This window comes from Ptychodera flava, assembly GCF_041260155.1.
Source record: "Ptychodera flava strain L36383 chromosome 3 unlocalized genomic scaffold, AS_Pfla_20210202 Scaffold_25__1_contigs__length_14229661_pilon, whole genome shotgun sequence".
NCBI classification, from domain to species: Eukaryota; Metazoa; Hemichordata; class Enteropneusta; family Ptychoderidae; genus Ptychodera; species Ptychodera flava.
This window is the reverse complement of record NW_027248279.1, coordinates 4,958,827-4,980,404: the sequence shown is the minus strand read 5'-3', so window position 1 is coordinate 4,980,404 and position 21,578 is coordinate 4,958,827. Positions and strand designations below refer to the sequence as shown.

The window sequence follows — 21,578 nt, the reverse complement described above, 5'->3', positions numbered from 1 at the left end:
TAGATAGATAGATAGATAGATAGATAGATAGATAGATAGATAGATAGATAGATAGATAGATAGATAGATAGATAGATAGATAGATAGATAGATAGATAGATAGATAGATAGATAGATAGATAGATAGATAGATAGATGAGGATAGGTGGGTGGATGGGTGGACGGGGGAAAGATGCATGGACACAGTGAAGAGAAAGCAGGGGACATATCTGAGTAGGAAATATGTACTGTATGCATTCACCATACATAGTGACCAATAGGCAAATTGCCAGGCGGGTGTGGTTGAACTTCAATATCAATTTTTTTTTGTTCTTACAGGAAGCATAGACCCTCGAGAAACGAGGTCTATGCAGGAAGTAAACAACTTCAGGTACACTCCTTAATCCGCTTTTCGGGTCATTTTCTTTGTCGACCAGTGACGAGAACAAAGCTAGGAGATGTATACTTTGTGGATTAGAACTCCTTCACGGCCACTCCACAAACAAGATTCAACAAACGACGACACTGGCAGAGCAGGCACTGACCCCTCTCACTGCCTTTACCTCCATCGAGAAACCAGCTGCCATTCAAAGTCATACAGTAAAGACTTCAAGAACGAGAAATCAAGAGCGGTAGGGGTTAGATCGGTACCGTGTGCGACTCGATGTGAACCGCGTACCTTGAAGGGCCAAGGCGATACAGCAGTTCGTCATCTGCAATGTCAATTGAATTGTACGCTGCGACCCGAGGCTATATTGGATCACCAAATAGTCAAAAAAGGTGATGAATGATTTCGTCTTTTCTCACACGATCGCTTTGACATATCGTGTTAGGGACGTGTGCGTGACATAATTATGGGTAATCTTTCTCGATTGTCTGCCAACCAAAGAAAAAAAACAAGTACGCAAACACTCTCAGAACAGGCCAGACACATTATGCTATCAATAGCAACACATCATTACAATTCACAGCCTTTGACAAAACGCTGTACCTGTCCCCCTTTTCTACCAGGTGTTGAGTTCACCCTACCTTTCATCAACCCTCCTCCATCGATTGCATGGTTTGTAAAGTATGTTTTACATGGTCGATGTGAAGTTTTTACGATTTAGTAGAATAATGCAGCGTAATGAGATGTACACACATGCATGCATGCACGCACGCACATAATAATACATACATACATACATACATACATACATACATACATACATACATACATACATACATACATACATACATACATACATACATACATACATACATACATACATACATACATACATACATACATACATACATACATACATACATACATACATACATACATACATACATACATACATACATACATACATACATACATACATACATACATACATACATACATACATACATACATACATACATACATACATACATACATACCCTATACACATTAGCATGCAGCATTCGATTACGCCATATTAATCTTGTAGACTTCACATCTCAAAGCCTAAAATTTGATCGTAAAATCTTCTCTGCGCTCGAATACGTCAGCAAACATGGAGAAAATGTCACCCTTTAGACGAAAGGAAAGCTGCTTTTAAGTTGACACCTACCTGTTACAAACGCAGGGCCTGCAGTGAGTGAACCTCACAAAGTATCGGTGTTATATACAAAGCCCCAGTATTTTACAAATTGATTGATTGGTGTGACCATTCAACACGTTTTTAGTTTACATTTCTTATTTAACAGCGCTGGGGAGACAGAAATGAGGCCGTGTGATGGGAAAATTGCTATTAAATACACGCCACGGATCTTAGCGATATAAACAATGGAGCCACATGTAATCCAGTGGGATTTACAAAATCGACGTTTGATTAAGGAGTTTGGGTTGCTAGACGTTTCGTAAGTGTCCTGAGGGGTCATTTTACATTCGGGGCAACAATTTAAAATAGCTAAATAAAGTGACCTGGTTTAACAGAGAGAGAGAGAGAGAGAGGGAGGGAGGGAGGGAGGAGATTGGCAAATATCATCGGGTCGTGAGAAACGGTGACCATGATTTCAATCTTTTAACCTTGCCTCTGAACATGTACATAAGAGAAATTATCCACGCAAATATGCCAAGTGTACATCATGAAAGATCAACGGTGTCAATGGAAAGCAACTATTTATCCCAGGCTGGCAAATGATGTCCCTTAACAAGTGTTTCGATAATTCGATAATATTACAATCAAGGCAGCAAAGGGTTTAGTAAGCATTTTGTTTTATCAAACTTTTTGAATCATCAATTATCAGTTGAATGAAAAATGATATAAATGATGGCTTGTCTACTCACACACTGATATTAAAGCCAAAGTTGGGCTGCATATTCTGTCATGTCGCAACCTAAACATCGACGTTTTGTGAGAGAGAAGATAAAATGTCGCCAATGGCAGTGCTTTTTCCATGGATATTGTATTCTGGATTTCTATCCTTATTCGACTTTCCAAAGTTTCACAAAGGATGAATTCTGACATGAGGGATGTTAGTATGAGAGATCGAACACAGCTTGACGGGACAATGGCTAACGTCCGGCTTGCATAGAGCTCAGATGTGTAACGCACTCCCTAACATTTTATCATTACAGTGGACAGGGTTTAAACTTTCCTCAGCTCCAACTCGTGGTGTAACGTTTCAGGAAATTGCATGCATGTCTTTTTTAAATGGTAAATATTGAAACAGAAATGAGTTTGACAAGTTGGCTTGGTTATAGTCATTATGAAAAGTTCTGTCGCTTTTCGTACTATGGTGTAATTTTGTTCGTTTTGTAACATACAGTTCCTTGTTCTATTTTTAAAAATCATGAAAAATGCCTGCTGTACAATATAGCTTGCATATGTACTGCCTGATCTTATCGTCAGCAATTGAATTTTAGTTCGAACAATAATTAGTCAACGACAACATCCGGTTCAGCATGTCGTTAAAACTTTCGTCGTCTTCGAGACGAATACTTGGTATCCGAACGTACTTTAAAGGGTCAGTGGCTCTTAATCTGGAAGACTTATTTTTCTTTGTTTTGATTTAAAAAGGCTATTGAAAAGTATTAGCTCTGTAAACACGGCCATTTTGTTCAGCATGTGATGTATATGTTATATATATGTTCTTCGTCGGCCTTAAATTCATCTAGTGACGCACAGGCGGTTTTGAGCAGCTCCCAACCTGTTACGGATAACGCAGAACAAAAAAACTGTGTTATACAAACACAACAAAACTAATTACGCAAAGTTTGAACTGGTGGCGCTTTGTTGGGAGAACTTGAACGCAACTGTTTCTAGAACAGAAAAGGTGAAAGTATTATCACATCAAATAAGGTCTCGTTTGCCTATCGCATGACGACCAAATCTTGTCTGAGTCCACGCTGCGACAAACGGAATATAACACGACCTCTTGTAGGCAAACAGCAAATCAAACATAACAGATTATTCGATCACTGTCACAGGGAGCAAATGTCGAGCATTTCAGCTCTGTTTTCTGTTTAAACACCGAACAAGGCACCACTCGTACGTGTTTTCAATCTGCAATGTCATACGTTTGCCAACCACTCGTTTGCTCTTCCCTCACGTGACTACGGAAAGTAGAAACCACTTTTGAAACAGTAAAAAAGTGAGACGGTCAGCGCCATGTCGAGAGCTGTACTAATTGACAAACTTTCATGGCGATAAAGGGGGCTTTGATTTTCCCACTTTACTCTGTATTTGTGAAAAATTACACCTCACAGTGGGTCAGAGGTCAGGAAAAAGCAATTCCGCGTTCCTTTTCTCGTTAGCACCCGGACAGCCGGTTTCAAGTTGTTTTGCCGCTGTCAGGATTTGAGGCACGCCACAGACCCGACTGAAAAATGGTAAACCTGTATTGTTGTGTGTTTAGTGACGGTTCGGAATGGTACTTGGCGGGCATTTTAGCAGCTGGTGAACATGCCCGACTGTCGGTAAGTCTCAATAAGGCGAGATCAACCAAGACCAACTTATACTCGCCCCGCCAAATACACGTAGTCTTGACGTCCATTCGTTTGAACTCTTTGAACATGAATTGCTGTGCGTGATTTATTATCACCTTAATAATAATAAGAAAAATCCAATGGAAAACGATTGCTCTCAGCAAATACATAGTGATATCGTCCGACAGATACAGTCAAGTCCGTTAAACCTAATACCGCTAAATCCCGCGATAATCCCCACCTTAATCTGCCGGCAAATACGCCTTAATCCCCGCGGATTTTCGGCGTACTCACAGCTCATTTATACCAGTATGGTGCCATGAAGGACTCGGAGAAAAGCTGTTCCAAAATAGACTTCGTTTTTCTCATCGTAAGCGATCGAGATAAAATGTTTCAGTGCTTGCAGAAATAATTCTCTATAAATTTACTCAATCTGGGATGTCCGACGCTCCCTGTTCCATTTTATTTAGTTCAATTATTGTTTCTCCACAGAAGCGGAATATTCAATTAATAAATTTTACAAAAAAATCTTTTCTGGACATTGTGTGGCATTTGTATGGCTGACGGTACTCTATCAGAGCGCCTCTATTGGCTGCCATCCTGAACGTGTCACCATGAATAGGTGATCCCAGACAACACCTTGGACTAATCTCCCCCCACGGCTATTATTCGAAACATTCCCTTGTTCTACAAAAAATTGGACGATAAAATGACCCATTTTACCGCTTGGGGTTTTCTATTCAAAAAGTCTATCGCGCCATTTCACGCACTCGCGCAGGTAAGGCTAAAAAATCACTGACCGTGACCTTTTAAAAATCACAAAAATTTTAATTGGTTGTGGAATTACCATTATACCTACATAATGGAAAAAAAACGAAAAACCACTCCTAGAATTGTGCAACTAATCTTTTTTCCGACTTGGATGGATTTTTTTCGAAGGAAATCTGAATGCATTATAACAACACGTTTTGTTTGTCAGTCACCGAATAAATCGAATAGCATTATAGTGAAACCAAGGCTAGAAGACAAGAAAAGGAAAGACCCGTGCAGGAACATGTGCGTTGCCGCAACACCGCTCTGAGGCGATGTACCTAATTTGTTTCGTACCAAGTTCATCACGCACCGACTGTGATCGGTGCGTGACAAACGGCCCTGGAGGAACATGTATCGCCAACATTGAAACGTTTTCAGACAACCAACCACTCCGCCTGTGATGACGGCGGGGGCTGCAGGCTAGGACTGAGCATGATTTTATGTGACATATTTGACAAGCTATAATCCCTTTAAAAACCAAATACTAAACGCCCCGTGAAAGGTCATTCCCGGCAAATACCAAGATTCCACTTTTCCGAAACCGAATTCTTAAAAGAACGCAAGGCGGTTTTCGTAATTAGCGGCTGAAATATGTAATTTGAGTATCGGTTCAGTAATTCTAGAAGTCAGCGATCTGTAATACATCGCCCGGACAAGCTGAAATGAAGTCCCCTTTATGGAGCCGACGCTTGTCAGTTTTAAAAGAATGTGAATATTGCGTGGTTTTCAATAACTCGTACACTCACCTGTAAAGCAGCGGTGGCCGGTGTTAGCGTCCCAACGTGACGGACTTGTTACCTGGTTAGTCCACGAGCTGTCGGAAGCGATATAGTCGCTGTATCATCACCGTGCAGGGACATTTATACGCTGTCGTGTCCAAACAGAAGTCGGGTTGACTTTGCGAATCATCCACGCATGATTGGCGGGGTAAAGCCGGCCGATATTCGCGTTAAAATATATGATACGTACAGTCGCTGTTGTTAAGAAAACTACCCGGTCTTTCAGGACATAAGAAAGCCCACAAAGCAGCGAAGAGAACACACCACAACACCGACGGAGGGCTCCCTAGGTAGGCACTCTATGGGCGACTTTTTGATTCCCAACACATAAAAAGCGGATTTGAGCAGTCTCCCTCAGGCTGTGTGGTATTTGCATAAATACACAAAGATCCATGACACGATCTCTTAGCTGCGTTATTCTTGTAAATAATACGCAGCTTAGGATTTTATTTTGCCGCCGCTGCATAAGGAAAAAAAGGCGGCATGCTATACTAAGTGCCAAAAGTCGGCAGTGAAGTCGATGTACCGCGACACATTATGAACAGACGCGCCACAACTGACGGGTTTAAGTGAGGTCGGCGCTTTTGGCAGAGCGTTACGACTCTGTTACGCACATTGATCGAAAACAATGGACAGGAAGATGTAAAAAAATCGGTAAAAATTCACAACTAACAGTTTATTAAACCACAGACCCTCGAGGTTTTTCTCGAGGCTCTATGATTAAACAGACACACTTGAAAAGAAAATGAAGATCGGTGATTTTGATCATATTTTAATTCTATTGGTCTGGAAAATCGGTATATAATTTCTTCTTCTCCTCAAAATATGTTGAAATATTCTATTGAAGTATGCATCTTGCATACAACAGTAAAATGTGGAGAGGAGTGTTATTTTTGACTCGTGAATCTGCTTGAATGTTATAGTCTTGACTAAATTCAGTTATTATTATCACACATTACAATCAGACATACGGTCTTTATCAAAAGGCTGAATATCAAGCAATTGGACATTATTTTAGATGCAGAACAAGACATTTTACAAACAACACCAGGATTTAGGAATCTACAAAAGGTAGAGCTAATGAAATGGAAAAATATATATTAACAATCAAAAGCTGCCTGACTGAGACGTCTGGTTAATAAAGACGACGAGGAAGTGTCAAGAAAGACAATAAATTCCTGAATAAAATGATCCTTCAAAGTACTCAATATCGGGTACTGAACGCCAAGTTGAAAGTTTGAGCTTCGTTAGAGCAGTCTGTGACTCACAACCACAACTTTCCGCTAGTTAGCAGTGACATCACTTTCTTCATCTCAGTGTTCTGACTACATACGAGTCTTTAAGTTTTGTTTTGTCTAGTGACAATGTTCAAGCATTTTGTCTACATTGCTGACAATAGCATTTTAACTCGGATTATCCAACAATATTTGCCAACGATAACATTGTCTACTGAACGCAACGCATTGTGTCGACAATGAGAATGACTCTTCCATTTCAATATACTTTAGTGAAAAGATGAAGAACATGAACTTTGTATCCAAAACTAATATGATGAAATTACTATCATAAGTTAAAGCTATGGTCCTTTATGGGGACGCGACCCAAGGGTACGCATAAACGCAGGTTCTACCCTACCTGTATGACAGACACTGAATGATTGCGGAGTCGAAATTAGAACATAATTGAAGTGACGAGGAGGAATTTGAAAAGTAGCAAATCGTAAAGTACAACCCATAGTTTTAAACTATTTGCTTTGTGATAAAAAGAAGGAGATTTACATTCCATGTGTGTCAGATTAGGAAATCTACTTTTGGTAAAACATGAATAGCGAATACTATTGCTGATAAAGATTCTTTGTCGCATTTTCGTCTTATTTTGTCAGTGTTTGTGAGGAGGTATACAGTAACAAATGGAGTACCGCTTGCACATTTTTGCACAACCTAAATTTACTGGAAGTTATGAGCTGGGTGGTCGCTTCTCGTTGAAGTGACAAAACAGTAGGTGCCTGGTGGAACTGTGGTTTATTTCTTTTGTCCGTTGATGTGAATGCGATCTGAACAGAACTGAGAGAAGCGATAACTTGGTAACCCCGATGACATGTGAATAAAGCCCTCTGATAAGTATAGGAGAAAACACTGGTTGGATCATGAACGGCAAGCCTGGTGGAAGCCATTGTTAGCCATTTTCCGGCCCGTTTGTTCCACAGAAGCTACTGCAAAGAACGGGGTGAAGAATTTGCGGAGCAGGGTGACTGGAATGAAGCTCTTCAAACGTCACTGAACTGAACGTAATGCGAATTAAATCGGGTCCCCGAGGAACCCTGCATTGCTTCACTTTTATTCGATTGTAATTCGTAGAATTTCGCGAGAGGCCTTTTGTTTGACACAAGGCTGAGAGAAGGTATAAACCCCAGCAAATCGCCCCGATTCGTCATTCTCTTGTCGGAACAACGGTTTCTGATCGTATGTGCCCGCCTGTTACCCCGCCCTGCTTTTCGAGGTCGTGAGCGTTTCAAGAACAGCGTTGCTAACAGCTTCAGGGTCCGGTGATGGTGTAGAGTTAGCGGCTGACTCCAGATAAAACAAGGCAACACTTGAGTTGCTTGTACACCTACTCGCTGCTCAGATACCGGCCGTGTCATGATCACTTCATGGAAACCAACTGGCAGCTGGGTCGGAGTTAACAGCGCCCGCACGAGACCAGCAGCGGAACACTTCTCGTATTTCCACAACTCACAGGCGACGGTCCTACAACACTAATTTGTTCTCTTTTATTGCCAGTGTTTCTGCTCGCGATTATTTATTATTATAAGAAAGGTTTAAAAATTGGTAGGCGATGTACACTCTTTAAGTCGTTTGGAATTTGTACAGATCTTGTATGTTGCGTTCCATTCCCGTGAAACATTTCATGTTATTTTTATGAATCGTGTACGTTATTCTGTCGAAGTAGTGGTAATCGTCGTTCCCGCCACGACGGTACGTCTCGTAGATTTCGCTATTGTTGTGAGTGAAGAAATGTTGGACAGTGACGTCATTGCAGCTGGCCACTCGCAATCTGCCGAGTCCGTCCCAGAAGAACTCGTGGTGCGCCGCCCGACTGTAGACCATCGCCGGGTCGAATCCGAAGGCGCGAACGGAAAGCGTCTTGGCCATGAAAAAGTTGGTGACTTCGTCGGTCCTATTGCATTGTGGGAAACCCTGGAGTGGCCCGTAGTTGCCTTTACTGCGATTCATACAGTAGCCGTCTTCGCTCCACTGTCGTTCGATCACGTGGTCGTAGTTTCTGTCAATCAGAGCACCGTGTTTATTTTCGTACCTTCCGGCGACCAAATCTAGGTTAGAGTTGGGTGCTTCAAATTTCTCAACAAATTTTTCTAATTTTGTGTTCTTTGTGAAAATGAAGTCGTCATCGACCCAAAGAAAATATTTGGTTCTCACTTGACTGACCAGCAAATTTCGGCCAGCGAACCATCCTCTGGCAAAAGGCATGATGTACTGGTTTACTCCCTTTCCGTCCAACATTTGTAGATCTTTGGAGTCGTCTGCTATCAGAATTTCCACTCTGGGATAGTACTTTCTGATGCTGGCGATAAGCCGCCTCACCACATCGTAGCGTTCAAAAGTCTTCGTCACCACGGTGACCTTTTCGCTTACATCTCGGTCTTCGCGAGAGGTGTCGACGAGACGCGGGAACGGCTGTCGGTATATGCGGACATGGATTTTGAATTCGTAGTCCAGCAAGCGAACGCTGACGATTTCGCGGAGTTCAATGTCGTATCTAGTGCTCTGATATTGAACTTGCTCGAGCACAGAGTTCAGGTTGGCCAGGCCGACTAAGGCGCTGAAGGAAATCGTCATTTGAGGGCTGCCGTTTCCTTTCAACGTGACAAACTGGCCTAGGCTCTTTGGTATCGATACACCGATAACACCATATGATTTCAACGAAGTGAAGCTGATGTCAAAATTGTGAAACTGCAAAAACAACTGCCAGAACACCTCGTCCACGGACATTCCACTCAGCCTCACGGAGTGCAGAGGTTCAACTGTTATACCGCCCCCAACGTACGTGATCGGAGACATGGAATTACACATGACTATTGGTTCCCTCGAAGGAATCTGCAGTTTATCAAAAGTCTTCAGGTCTCGACGTCGCTTATTCTCTGCTTTCAACGGACCGTACACAAATTCGCCCTCGCAGGTACACTCGTCATCGGCACCATGACGTATTATATCAAGAAGGTATTCGCCATTTTTAACGTTGGTGGCGTACTTCTCCATGAGTAATTCCGCCAAGCGACTTCGAAGAAGTGAATTTTCGCCAAGCATAGCGGAAATGCTTGTCTGTTGCGTTGAAGGCTCAGTGTTCAGTAAAGCTCTCTCAGATACCTGATACTTTTCCAAACGAGAGCCTTGCTCCGTCGTAAAACCGTCCCACTTTACCCGCAGTTCCACATAGTCAACGAAGAGGGCGACGGCGACGAGTAGTAGACATGCAGCTGACAGCAAACTGATCAGAAACGTTAATTTAATCCGCATCGTCAATCAACACAGCACGTACAACACGTACACTGAAGGGAACTGAACTGAATCAGATGACTCCGAGTCCAAAGTCTTTCAAAATTCAAAGTGCGCAATCTACAGAGAGAGAGAGAGAGAGAGAGAGAGAGAGAGAGAGAGAGAGAGAGAGAGAGAGAGAGAGAGAGAGAGAGAGAGAGAGAGAGAGAGAGAGAGAGAGAGAGAGAGGAGGGATTGTTTATTTCAAACCATTTCAAACCATTTGCTATGTAATTTACAAAATATGTTTTCGTACAAACAGGTTATACATAATGTTTATGAAGTTTTGTACTCAAATATTGTTAAGTTTGCGTCTACTGAGGAGCTTGGGGACCACCTTAGTCGTACACTGTCCAGCACGCAAGTTTGTTTATATAAATAAATATAACTGTAAAATAAACAGAAAAATAAATTCATATATATATATATATATATATATATATATATATATATATATATATATATATATATATATATATATATATTCATTGGAACTACAGGTCTCGCTTTTTGCTCATTTACATGATAAGGACGTACCAAAATACTACGACTTTCGGTGGTGTTGAAATCTTGTAAATAATATTTGTTTTGGTGGCGATATTTTGGAACCAACTCAGAAGGCATTTATGAAGTGAACTGGTCAAAACCGATTACCCGTTGCTGTGTTATGACTATATATTTAGACTCTGGCACGAATCATGGAAAGAGGTTTGTTCTCGACGTGAGACCTCGAGCGTGTGCTAGCTGTGCTATCATGTTCAGAATGTTAAGAATAATCGCTGTTTTCAGGTCTCGACAACCAGATCGATGTTTTATCAATATATCAATATATCAATATATCATCAATATATGGGTAAAATGTAATAATATAAGCTTATCATATGATATCATATCGCATTTTGTTTGAATATTATGCTTGATGGTCAGAGAAAAGCGTTGTACACAAAGGATACATATATAGCGTCACCAGGATGATACGTGGGTTTTATGACTGGGCAAAGTGCATGACTCGATGTGACAGCCTGGTGGCCCGGGTATGGTTTAATAACTCTGTCATGGTTTCTGATTAAAACAAATAAATGCCTTTTGGGGATATTAAAATCCACGACGAACACAGCTAGGAAACAAATGATTTATCAGTAACAAATGTTGTTTATCGGCGCCAGGATTATATGAGGTGAACGTAAAATGAGAGCGAACGAATCTGGCTCGCTGAATACTCGACAAGAACTTGGCGATGTATAATATTTTTTTCTTCTTTTTCTGCCATACTTTGCACTGACAATTAAGGTTTAACATGACACTTGAACGACAACTATAAAAACTCACACCGAGTGACACAGGTGTGTATTGAATCATTCTCACTTAACATGAATGTAGACAGCACGACAGTCAAAGACCTGAACGATATCAAAGAAATGTACTCACGGAACTTGTCGCATTATTTGACGTTGATATATATTACCTTAAGATCAATTGTCGGGCAAATTGCTCTTACCTTGTTCCAGGTCATCCGTTGTCAATGATTAAAGCTCGGTAAAACCTGGTTCATCGGAACATCCAACACTGTATAGATGTGGGAGGGGGGGATCTACAACAGGACGGCTACTGTCAATCACTAGTGCCGCATATCTTCTTCCGCTGCATCAATAGGTAAAAGTACCGAGTTACACCGCGTTGATTACGTTACAATACTTCACACAAATAAACCCCGGCACATACCTCTTTGTTAAATGCTCTTAATTTCTCGATGTTCCTCATAAACGAAGACCAATGTTTATTTCCATGACAGCGTGAAGTCCCTCCTAGCTAGTGGGCTCGGAGGGATACTTTCATTATGTAGGGAAAGGGGACAATTGACTATGGGGACGTCACAGCTTCTGTTAATATGTATCATAACATTATTATTATTATTATTAGGATTATTATATGTATGTATGTATGTTATGTATGTATGTATGTATGTATGTATGTATGTATGTATGTATGTATGTATGTATGTATGTATGTATGTATGTATGTATGTATGTATGTATGTATGTATGTATGTATGTATGTATGTATGTATGTATGTATGTATGTATGTATGTATGTATGTATGTGTGTACGTACGTACGTATGTATGCAGGCAGGCAGGTAGGTAGGTAGGTAGGTAGGTAGGTAGGTAGGTAGGTAGGTAGGTAGGTAGGTAGGTAGGTAGATTGGTATGTATGTAGGTAGGTTGGTACGCCTAGGTAGGTACGCACTCTTGTGTGTGTATCGATCTTTGTATGTGTGGTAAGTATGGTTGTATTGTTCTATAAATGTATGCTTGTGAATATATGTTTATTTATTTTAATTTCAGATATGTAACGACAATGTTTTATATTATTAACAAACACATTGGTAGTGTTTACTCTATAAATACCAGTCTAGACCACTTTACAAGGGATTACGTGTGAACGTCAGCTGGTCGTTACCCAAAGACTAAATTAATTATTACATACATAGCTCAGCCAATCACGTGACGTTTTCGCCACCAGTTCATTTGGTACGACATTAACATTTGAATCAGCGGCAGAACACGGTTGATTTGATCACCCTGGCTTTAAATCCAGCTAACCCACACAAATCCTTCTGATGGTACACCTAATAATTTGGAATACTTATAGTTTAGACTGTTTATTCATCATTTGAAACACGAAACGAGTGTCCTTGGCAGTGACAATACGAATGCTTGTCGATTAGCTCTATAACCTATGGCTTTACAAACAAGATTTACTAACATCCGATGTTAACTAATAAAATGTCCCTCATCACAAACAAAATGATATCTTCTTTTTTCAATAATGAAATCGATCATTTTTCTCAAATCAATCAAAGCAAAGCCGTGGGAGGCGCACTTCAGAAATAAGACAATCTACCACATATCTGGGGCTGCACTTCCAAATAAATAAATAAATCGCTGCTTCCCTGAACCTAGTACCTACTATGTTTGCTCTGCAAACGTCAAATTCTGACTATGTGCGTGCCTAGATGAGTCTATCTAACGCTTGTTTGCCTTTTTGAAAAAAAAATCAAGAATAAGGCATGAATTTACAAGGTTTTTTTCCTGTTCTTGATGTGAAAATGGCACTCCTATTCAATTGGAATGTGAACATGGCTGATTGGTATCATTTGAATATAAAAAGTTTATAAAATATCAAATTATCCTATTCTTACGAAGCTACGAATGTTTAGCCAATTAAATTCTCAAAACTGTAAAGGGCATCTCCTTAAAAATCAATGTGCTTTGAAATTCGATGACTTTGTTGTCGATTTCAAAACAGTTTTTTTATTACATTGGCATTAAAAATTGCGAGCGTCATTGAATACGATCGGCGAAGACATTCATTCTCTTTTCAAATTCCAATCATCATGTGCACACTCTGCGTTCATTTTAATTTTACCGTGAGTTCATCGGTTGAATACAGTACTATGGACTCAAACCTTACACTACAAACTATAATTTGCCAAGGACCAATAGCCTTATAGATCACTGCGTCACTCTATGTTGTAGTAAACCGCACAGCCCTTAATTGTGGCAAAACCAGAATTGAACCGTCATAAAACCAACCGAATTCAGCAATCATCGAGAAAACTACAATTGGAAAAACGACAGGGCAAACGCAATGTCAGTTTCAAGGGTTTTAGCTTGTGTAATTCTAACAGGTTTGACTTTGAATTCAGTGTTTTATTAAGACGTGTATCTGTTCATAAACGTCATCGTCATTGTACATGCACAGCCCTTCGATATTCTCCCAGTGAGGGCACCATTGTATTAACAGTGTGCAGACTACCCTATACGTGCCTGAAACGCATTTTCCAGAGTGCTTATAAATTTCTGTGCCGACTTACCGAAACTTCAACGGAGGACCGGACAACTATAGCACCGGCAGTCGGTGATCGAGGGAATTTTTCCGATCGACTTCCGACAGTCTTCAATCGCTGAGTCGTCTAATTTGCAGTTCACGGACAGATATTTGATTCGGTTCTATGAACAAACATCATGAATATACGAGTACAGTGTGCTTATAGTGCTAAATGTCGCCGATAATGGCTATTTAAAACTCGACGTGGCATCAGTTGGTGCAGGGATTATGAGATGAACTGAATCTGATGATGATAAATGATATGAGCACGATATGCTTATATGACAAAGGTTGTTGAATATTTGACAACATGTTTAGCTAGCATCGAGTCCATTATTACATACATCTGTTCCCTTTGATGGTATAAGAAAAGCGATGTGTTCAGGTCATAACATGGGGCCCGAGATGTTGTATTCGAAAACAGAAGACAACTATATAAAGTTACCTCCCGATGCTATTGAAATCTTCAGCAATACGCCTGCCTTCCGCCAGACTGTCCAATGTGTATTGTATGGGTAATGTGTATTGTATGGGTAATGTGTGTTATGATGATGTTATCGTATCAATCATGTTTCGTTTTGTGTAAAGACATAAACAATGTTATGGTGCTACAGAGAATTGATATTTTCATACAAATTTCATCGCGTCTCAATTCCTCCATTCTTTTGACATGAATGTATGTATGTATGTATGTATGTATGTATGTATGTATGTATGTATGTATGTATGTATGTATGTATGTATGTATGTATGTATGTATGTATGTATGTATGTATGTATGTATGTATGTATGTATGTATGTATGTATGTATGTATGTATGTATGTATGTATGTATGTATGTATGTATGTATGTATGTATGTATGTATGTATGTATGTATGTATGTATGTATGTATGTATGTATGTATTTTTCCATATGTTTGTTAAGTTTCATAGGAGACCTCATTTAATTCACCCTTTTCCATTACCAAACCATTGATTTATGTCAAATCAGCATAGACTGATATAAAATTGTGCAAAAAGCGTGAAGATAGCTGGTATTTTTTTGTTCTGACTCATGAAGTATAATGCAAACAAAGGCCATTCTTGTGGCATGTATGTAAGTATAAAAATGTTGGTGTCTCAGAAAAAGAACATGTATCGCGGCAGTTCAAAGACGTGTTCTAAATGGCGATCGTGACGTATGTGTGTGTTTGTCCGTCGATTGATTGTCGGCGCTCTGCTGACTTCAATTTCTACAATCTTTGTAATTTGTTCTGAGTGTGAGAAAATCATTTCTCGTACTTATGAAGTTAGACTGAAGGATCCATCGGGTGAGGACGCTCCTTACGCCCCCTCCTCTTACGAGAGGAGAGCGCCCTCGAGCGACGGATCTTCCAGTTAAATTATATGAAGTGAGTTGGTCGGAAATTACTTCATGGTTATCGTCAAGCGGCGGCGTCGACAGAAATCCTTGATCTCGTTCTAATCTACTTAAATTGGAATATGGGAAAAGAGGGTTTCAAACCAGCATCATTGTCATGCGTGGCTACCTCAGAAATCTCAAGACAGTCCCCCTCCCCCTCCTGGGAAAGTAAAACATGTTTGGACCAACGCAGTCGTGTTTAGATTCATTGTAAACTTATTATTCCGTATCAAATATCTCGTGAGCAAAACCACAACAGTGTTTTCCAATCGAGCAATTGTCATTTGTTTGGTTTGAATTACGGTTGACGAGGCGAACGCAAACTTATTGAGTACCAACAGCTTGACTTGCCTTGATGTTACACGGTTTCACCAGATAACTTTTAGTGTACTCGTCTTATAAGCCGAAAATGTCATTCTTAAGTCCTCAAAAAAGAAAAAAACGGGAAAAATTGCAATTGTGTCTGAATACGAGCGGACAGTCCGAGTCCTCCTTCCAACTTGTAGAGCAATTATCCATGGTGCAATACAACATGCAATATACTCCCCTGATAAATGGGGCCGGGGTGTAATGGGAAGTTTTCATGCTATAGGACACATGAACGAAGACGGAGGCTGTTCATTTTCGTTAGTTATATGAAATTACATCACATTTATGTGCAGTCATGCTTCTTCTAGCAGAAAAAAATAGATCAAATTATTCTTCTAATGACGCATCAAGTGGTTGCATCATCTTTAAATGGATAAAAGTAAGGAGAAATTCGACGCAGTCAATATTCGACGTAGCATGAATCGCAATACTCAACAAATACATACTTGTAATGTCTCGGTAAATGTCAAATTTGCACAGGAAAACTACATTTGAATCGTTAGAGTAATATCCTTATTAGTTAAAGTTACATTCGAATTGTAAAACGTATAAGCGGTGCTAAAACTTATAGTTTGGGGAACTCACATTTGGTCTTGCCTTTGTAACATTTGTATCAACGTATTCATTCATAATGAGTGCCAAAGCATTTATTGTAAAGGGGGTTTTAATTTCACTCTTTTCACTGATAAATATTATCTTAACATCTCAATAAAATTTGTCATAAGAATAGATGGCACCTATTTTACCGATAAATCAGCGCGATAAATTTCGAGTTGAATTGTCTGAAACATCAAAAAATAATGAAATTAAGTCTCAGTGTAAATGAACGATATGACAACATCATTGTTATTTACGCGGCCTTGCCTCGGCAGCCTATGCCGTATTACACTCAGCTGTTCGCTTACTACTGTTGACGATGGGTCCTCATGAAATTTCATTAGGATGACGTAGCTCATATGGGAGACAATGTTCGTAATCTGTCAAACATGGTTATGAATAAATACACCTATTTATCTTTCTTGATTGCGGCATTCGTCTATCGACGGTGACTTATCAGTTTTGATCTCACCGTGAAGATTTTAGGAGATATCATCACAAGTCATTTGCGTCCACTCAACTCCGATCAACGGTAAACCGTACAGATGCGACATTTGGAAATTGTATTCCGCCTTCAACTATATAGCAAGGTCAGACTGAGATCATATACAAAATTGGAATAACAACCAAACCCTACATATTGCTGTGATGCCCGGACTCTGGCTTGAAGTCCTGCGAAATATAATTGTGTACCTACACAGATCGTTCAGGAAACCACATTTGTATCAGAGGTGGCAGCTGTCAAAAATTCTATCGTAATCTCAAATAGTTGTGTGGCAACTCTGTTAACACACATTTTCAAAATCACGTACCATTTTTAGTCTGGCTCAGACAACCAAACCCCATATATTGCTATGATCCTCGGACTCTGGACTGAAGTCCTACGAAATATAAAATCGCGGAGTAATCTCCATAAAGGATAAGATAATACAGAAGTGTATTGAGTAGCAGTTGGTTTTAATTTAGTCGAATGTTGACCCTTGGTTTTCAAATTTCTGCGATTAGGCATATTTTTCTTTCACTTTAAAAAATATCATTTCATCTAATTTAACGTTTGACTACCCTCACCCTCAAAGGAACTATGATTCATGCCTAGTTCCTGGCGAAGTCATTATTTTAGTGTTTTTTCTCGTAATGCGTTGGTGGTATTGAAAGCACTAGTTATAATACAACAGATGGCAAGCTAGCGACAATACAACAGATGGAAAGCTTGTGTACATTGGACCTGAAAATGTACTAAACACTTGCTTCTAATATAGGCCCATCTGATACAAAAGTTTCTGTCACTGCAATTATATTGCATACGTACGGAACTAAAAAATATACAGATTCTATATGGAGATAAAAATATCTACACTTACTCATATTAGGCCAAAAAACAGAGAAATGTTTCTGGTCAGGTCTTTCTTTAAAAAATGGTGCGGCGACGCGCATATTATTTTATTTTATTTTATTTTATTTTTCTCTCAAGGGAGGGAGGAGGGTCAGTTTTATACTTTTATCAATATAGTCACATATATACTGTTCATGCAGTCACTGATCATGCCCCCCAAAGAATTTTCTCTTTCTCTTCAGCCATTTTGGTTTGGTGTCAGCCACGGCCGCCGGCACAAACAGGAAAAAAAAGGGTGACGCGCTGTTGTTCAAGTGACGCGCGCACTGACCAAAAACATTTCTTTTTTTTGGCCTTAGGGGTACAATTTGTTTCTCTATCAATTCCACGGCCTTTCCAAAATTAGCAATTTCATTTCTATAAATGTAAATTTTTCTACGGTAATCACTCGTTGGGAAAATGTATTTCACAGAGCTCTCGTTTGGATTTTCAAATATGAAAGCCAGCTAAGATTTCAACCGGAACCGAGCTATTGTAGCACAAATATATTAAAATTGCCACTGATTAAAACAAACAATTGATTTCATTGAACAAATAAAAGCCCTCGGAAAAAAAACCAAAACAAAATACATGACCATATGCCATGACCGAAAGCGTATTGAGACATCGAGTCAAACAAAGCTGGCCATTTCTACTACAGTGCTCGCACAACTTTTTAAGATCACCTTCGGCATATTTCGGGTATGGAGCCGATCTGCTCGGACTGTGTTTGTTTTCCACTTTATTGATACTGTTTTCTGTTTTCGAGCCTAAAGGGTGAAAAGCGCTCCTTTTGGCATATAAGTTTTCCGTCTCATATGTAATCTATCTGCAACACGATTGGGACTAATTTGGGATAATTGGATGGTAAAGTAATGTCGATTTAATCTACAAATGTAATCTCATCTGCTTTTCTTTTTACATTACACACTTGTTTTTTATGAGTAATTTGCAATATTGCAACATTCAGCTATACGGCACCTAACACTTTTGAGAAATTTGAAAAATGTGAAATTATCCCAATTTAGTTCCAATAGTGTTCTGCATGCATTTTTACAAAACGCAGACGTAACAGTCTCGCTGTGGCCAGACACCTGACCCACATCAGAAAGCAAAAGCATAAAAATGCTTCGCAAATTTTAAATTTTTTATCGAATTTTTCACAACTTTGTGTGTAAGATATCAAGAACGCTTTGGAAAGTAAAGATCGCATCTCTTGCAATATGTTAGAGTTATTTTGTGTCTTGAAAGTGACCAAGACTCATCAAACGCCTGGTCATTTCAATGCTCTTCACAGTCCTATTACTCAGTTTGATAATTTAGTTCTATTTTAAGATTGCGTTGTCACGGAAAGATTGCAGGCGATTAGCGAAATGTCAAGCGTAACGAGCAAGGCCCACGAAAACCCTCTTTATATTCGACACCTGTTTAGACTTGGTCCTCGTGACAGCTCGCTATTGATAGTCTTCTTTTAGCAGGCAAACTGCATACCACAGTAGCATTCTGATGATGCAAAACAGTCCTGAAATTTGTACAACAAGGACGAGTGTACCTGCGTGCGAATTGTTTGTATGTGTGTGTGTGTGTGTGTGTGTGTGTGTGTGTGTGTGTGTGTGTGTGTGTGTGTGTGTGTGTGTGTGTGTGTGTGTATGAGTATCAGTCACACTGCCGTCTTTCTCCCTGCAAATGAATGGGAGTATTAAAGCAAACATGCATTTTCAGATCGATACAAACAAAGTTTAGGGTGATTTTCACCAGCATATATTATTATATTACTATTATTATTAGACTTTATTTAAACTCGATAAACTGTTGAGCCTGAGGCTCTTCTCACACAGAGTCGAGTATAACAACATTTACAATATTTACATTAAAAAAATAATTCAGGAAGAAAACTTTATACTGAAAAAAATGTAAAAACGCTTCAAGTAAAAAAAAATCTAAAAAAGATTAAAACATTACATAAAAGTAAGATTATCCCATCTATTTAAAAAAATGGCACTGGCAATTTCTTTTGAATGATAGAAGTGAAGAGCTAGATTTGATCTCTCCAGGCAAAGTATTCTATATTTTAACCCCGTTGTACATAAAACTTCTTTTGAAAAATTGGGTTCTATGCCCTGGAATATACAGATCTTCTCTGTTCGCAGACCTTGTGTTACGTCAGTGGATCTGCTTTACACCTCTAAAAACGTAACTTAAGATATTCAGGAGCAAGGTTATTCAGAACTTTGTACATTAAAACTGATGAAACTCTTTCACGAATTGGCAACCACCTTAATATATGGTCCTACATCACTGCCACGAGCAATCTCCAAAGTAGCGGACGGAGATATCGTACCACAACAATTCATCACAGTAAGGATGCCTTTGCAAATCCGTATGTCCCCTGATGGACCATGTTTATGTTGTCACGATCTTTTTGGTGGCGTGAAAATCAACCACAAGATTAATTGTACTGCTGTCTGTCTGTCTGTCTGTCTGTCTGTCTGTCTGTCTGTCTGTCGGTCTGTCTGTCTGTCTGTCTGTCTGTCTGTCTGTCTGTCTGTCTGTCTGTCTGTCTGTCTGTCTGTCTGTGTCTGTCTGTCTGTCTGTCTGTCTGTCTGTCTGTCTGTCTGTGTCTGTGTCTGTCTGTCTGTCTGTCTGTGTCTGTCTGCTGTCTGTCTGTCTGTCTGTCTGTGTCTGTCTGTCTGTCTGTCTGTCTGTTTCACACTGATATGACTATAGGAACTGAAATTTATGGAAGAAATTTGCCTTCCGATGTGTCTGTTGGTGAAATATTTTGCTTCACATGTATGTTCAACGTCTGTTCATCAATAAAGTATCATCTGACACAGCCCTTGATGACGTATAAGCCTATTTATAAGCATATTGACACCATAGGTCTTTCTGCTCCTTGTCCTTTAATTTATGAAAATGAAATTGCATGCGATAGGGTAACATGGACTTTCCTTTCATTACCACTCACGTGGCTTTTATTGTCACTCAAATAATCAAAAATAGTGCACAAATATTAAATGGGCCTCCCCAATGCATCAATTCTACGCGTTGCCCTCATGAATCATGGTAAAATATTTTCAAGGCTAATTCAAAGTTGTGAATGGAACCAACACTAAGGATGTAACATGTTCCCATTTGATTCTTGGTACTATTTACGTTTTCATTACGTCTGATAAATGCTGGTTCAGCAGAATGGTATCGTCTGAGTGAAATTCCGCCCTTTTTTTTATCATGCAGTGTATTAACGTGAAAACCAATATCAATAAATTCAGGTCTCGCTCTGCCTATCTGTCTTCCTTTCTGTTTCTGTCTCTCGCCGTCTCTGTCTGTCAAATTTCTCAGTCAGTAAGCCAGAAATAAGTCTATCTGGACTGATCCTACATCTTCGTTACAGCTAATTGAGTAATTAAATGCACGTATTATGAATTTAAAGGATTAATAATATTGGATATTATCATCACTGTTGTCTTAGTCTCAATTCACAACTCAGCATAGCTGTCATACTAGAAGTGAGGCCACACCCACTTTCTAGAGAAAGGCCTCATCGTCGCCACTTTCACATGGTCCTATGTATGACAACTATACGAAATGAAATACACCACACTCAGGCATGAAATTTCTGCATACCGTTTTATAGTGCGGAGATGTGTGTATGTATGTATATTCGTCTTTTTTAATGAACTTTGGATTATTTCATCAATACACATGTCACTTTGTTATGATAAGACTTTTCATCATCGTAACAAAAACATTAACGTAGAGAAACAATGCCATGTAGTCGTTGAGGCATTACTTTAAAAAGTGTGTTCTAATTAGACTGATTATTGAATTTAATGAAAGTGTATCAGGTCAAAAAATGGAAG

General features: G+C 39.5%; 2 protein-coding genes across 3 annotated transcripts in view; both read right to left on the bottom strand.

The window, feature by feature from the left end:
* Nucleotides 1–5,808, bottom strand: part of LOC139125370 (uncharacterized) — a 38,949-nt gene extending 33,141 nt beyond the window's left edge. Inside the window, exon 1 of the mRNA XM_070691463.1 lies at nucleotides 5,497–5,808. The gene's annotated coding sequence lies outside the window, so the exon portion shown is untranslated. The remainder of the gene's footprint in view (nucleotides 1–5,496) is intronic.
* A 480-nt stretch (nucleotides 5,809–6,288) lies between these two features.
* Nucleotides 6,289–14,158, bottom strand: LOC139125369 (beta-1,4 N-acetylgalactosaminyltransferase 1-like). Of its 2 annotated transcripts, none has more exons than XM_070691460.1 (3): nucleotides 13,959–14,158; nucleotides 11,548–11,723; nucleotides 6,289–10,163 (listed from the first exon to the last, which is right to left on the bottom strand). In XM_070691460.1, the coding sequence occupies exon 3, from the start codon at nucleotides 10,062–10,064 to the stop codon at nucleotides 8,376–8,378; it is 1,689 nt and encodes a 562-aa protein (XP_070547561.1). In that variant the 5' UTR covers nucleotides 10,065–10,163; nucleotides 11,548–11,723; nucleotides 13,959–14,158; the 3' UTR covers nucleotides 6,289–8,375. The 2 variants fall into 2 exon arrangements, with proteins under 2 accessions (XP_070547561.1, XP_070547560.1); XM_070691459.1 differs by having other exon boundaries at nucleotides 11,581–11,723.
* Between the last annotated feature and the right edge of the window lie 7,420 nt (nucleotides 14,159–21,578).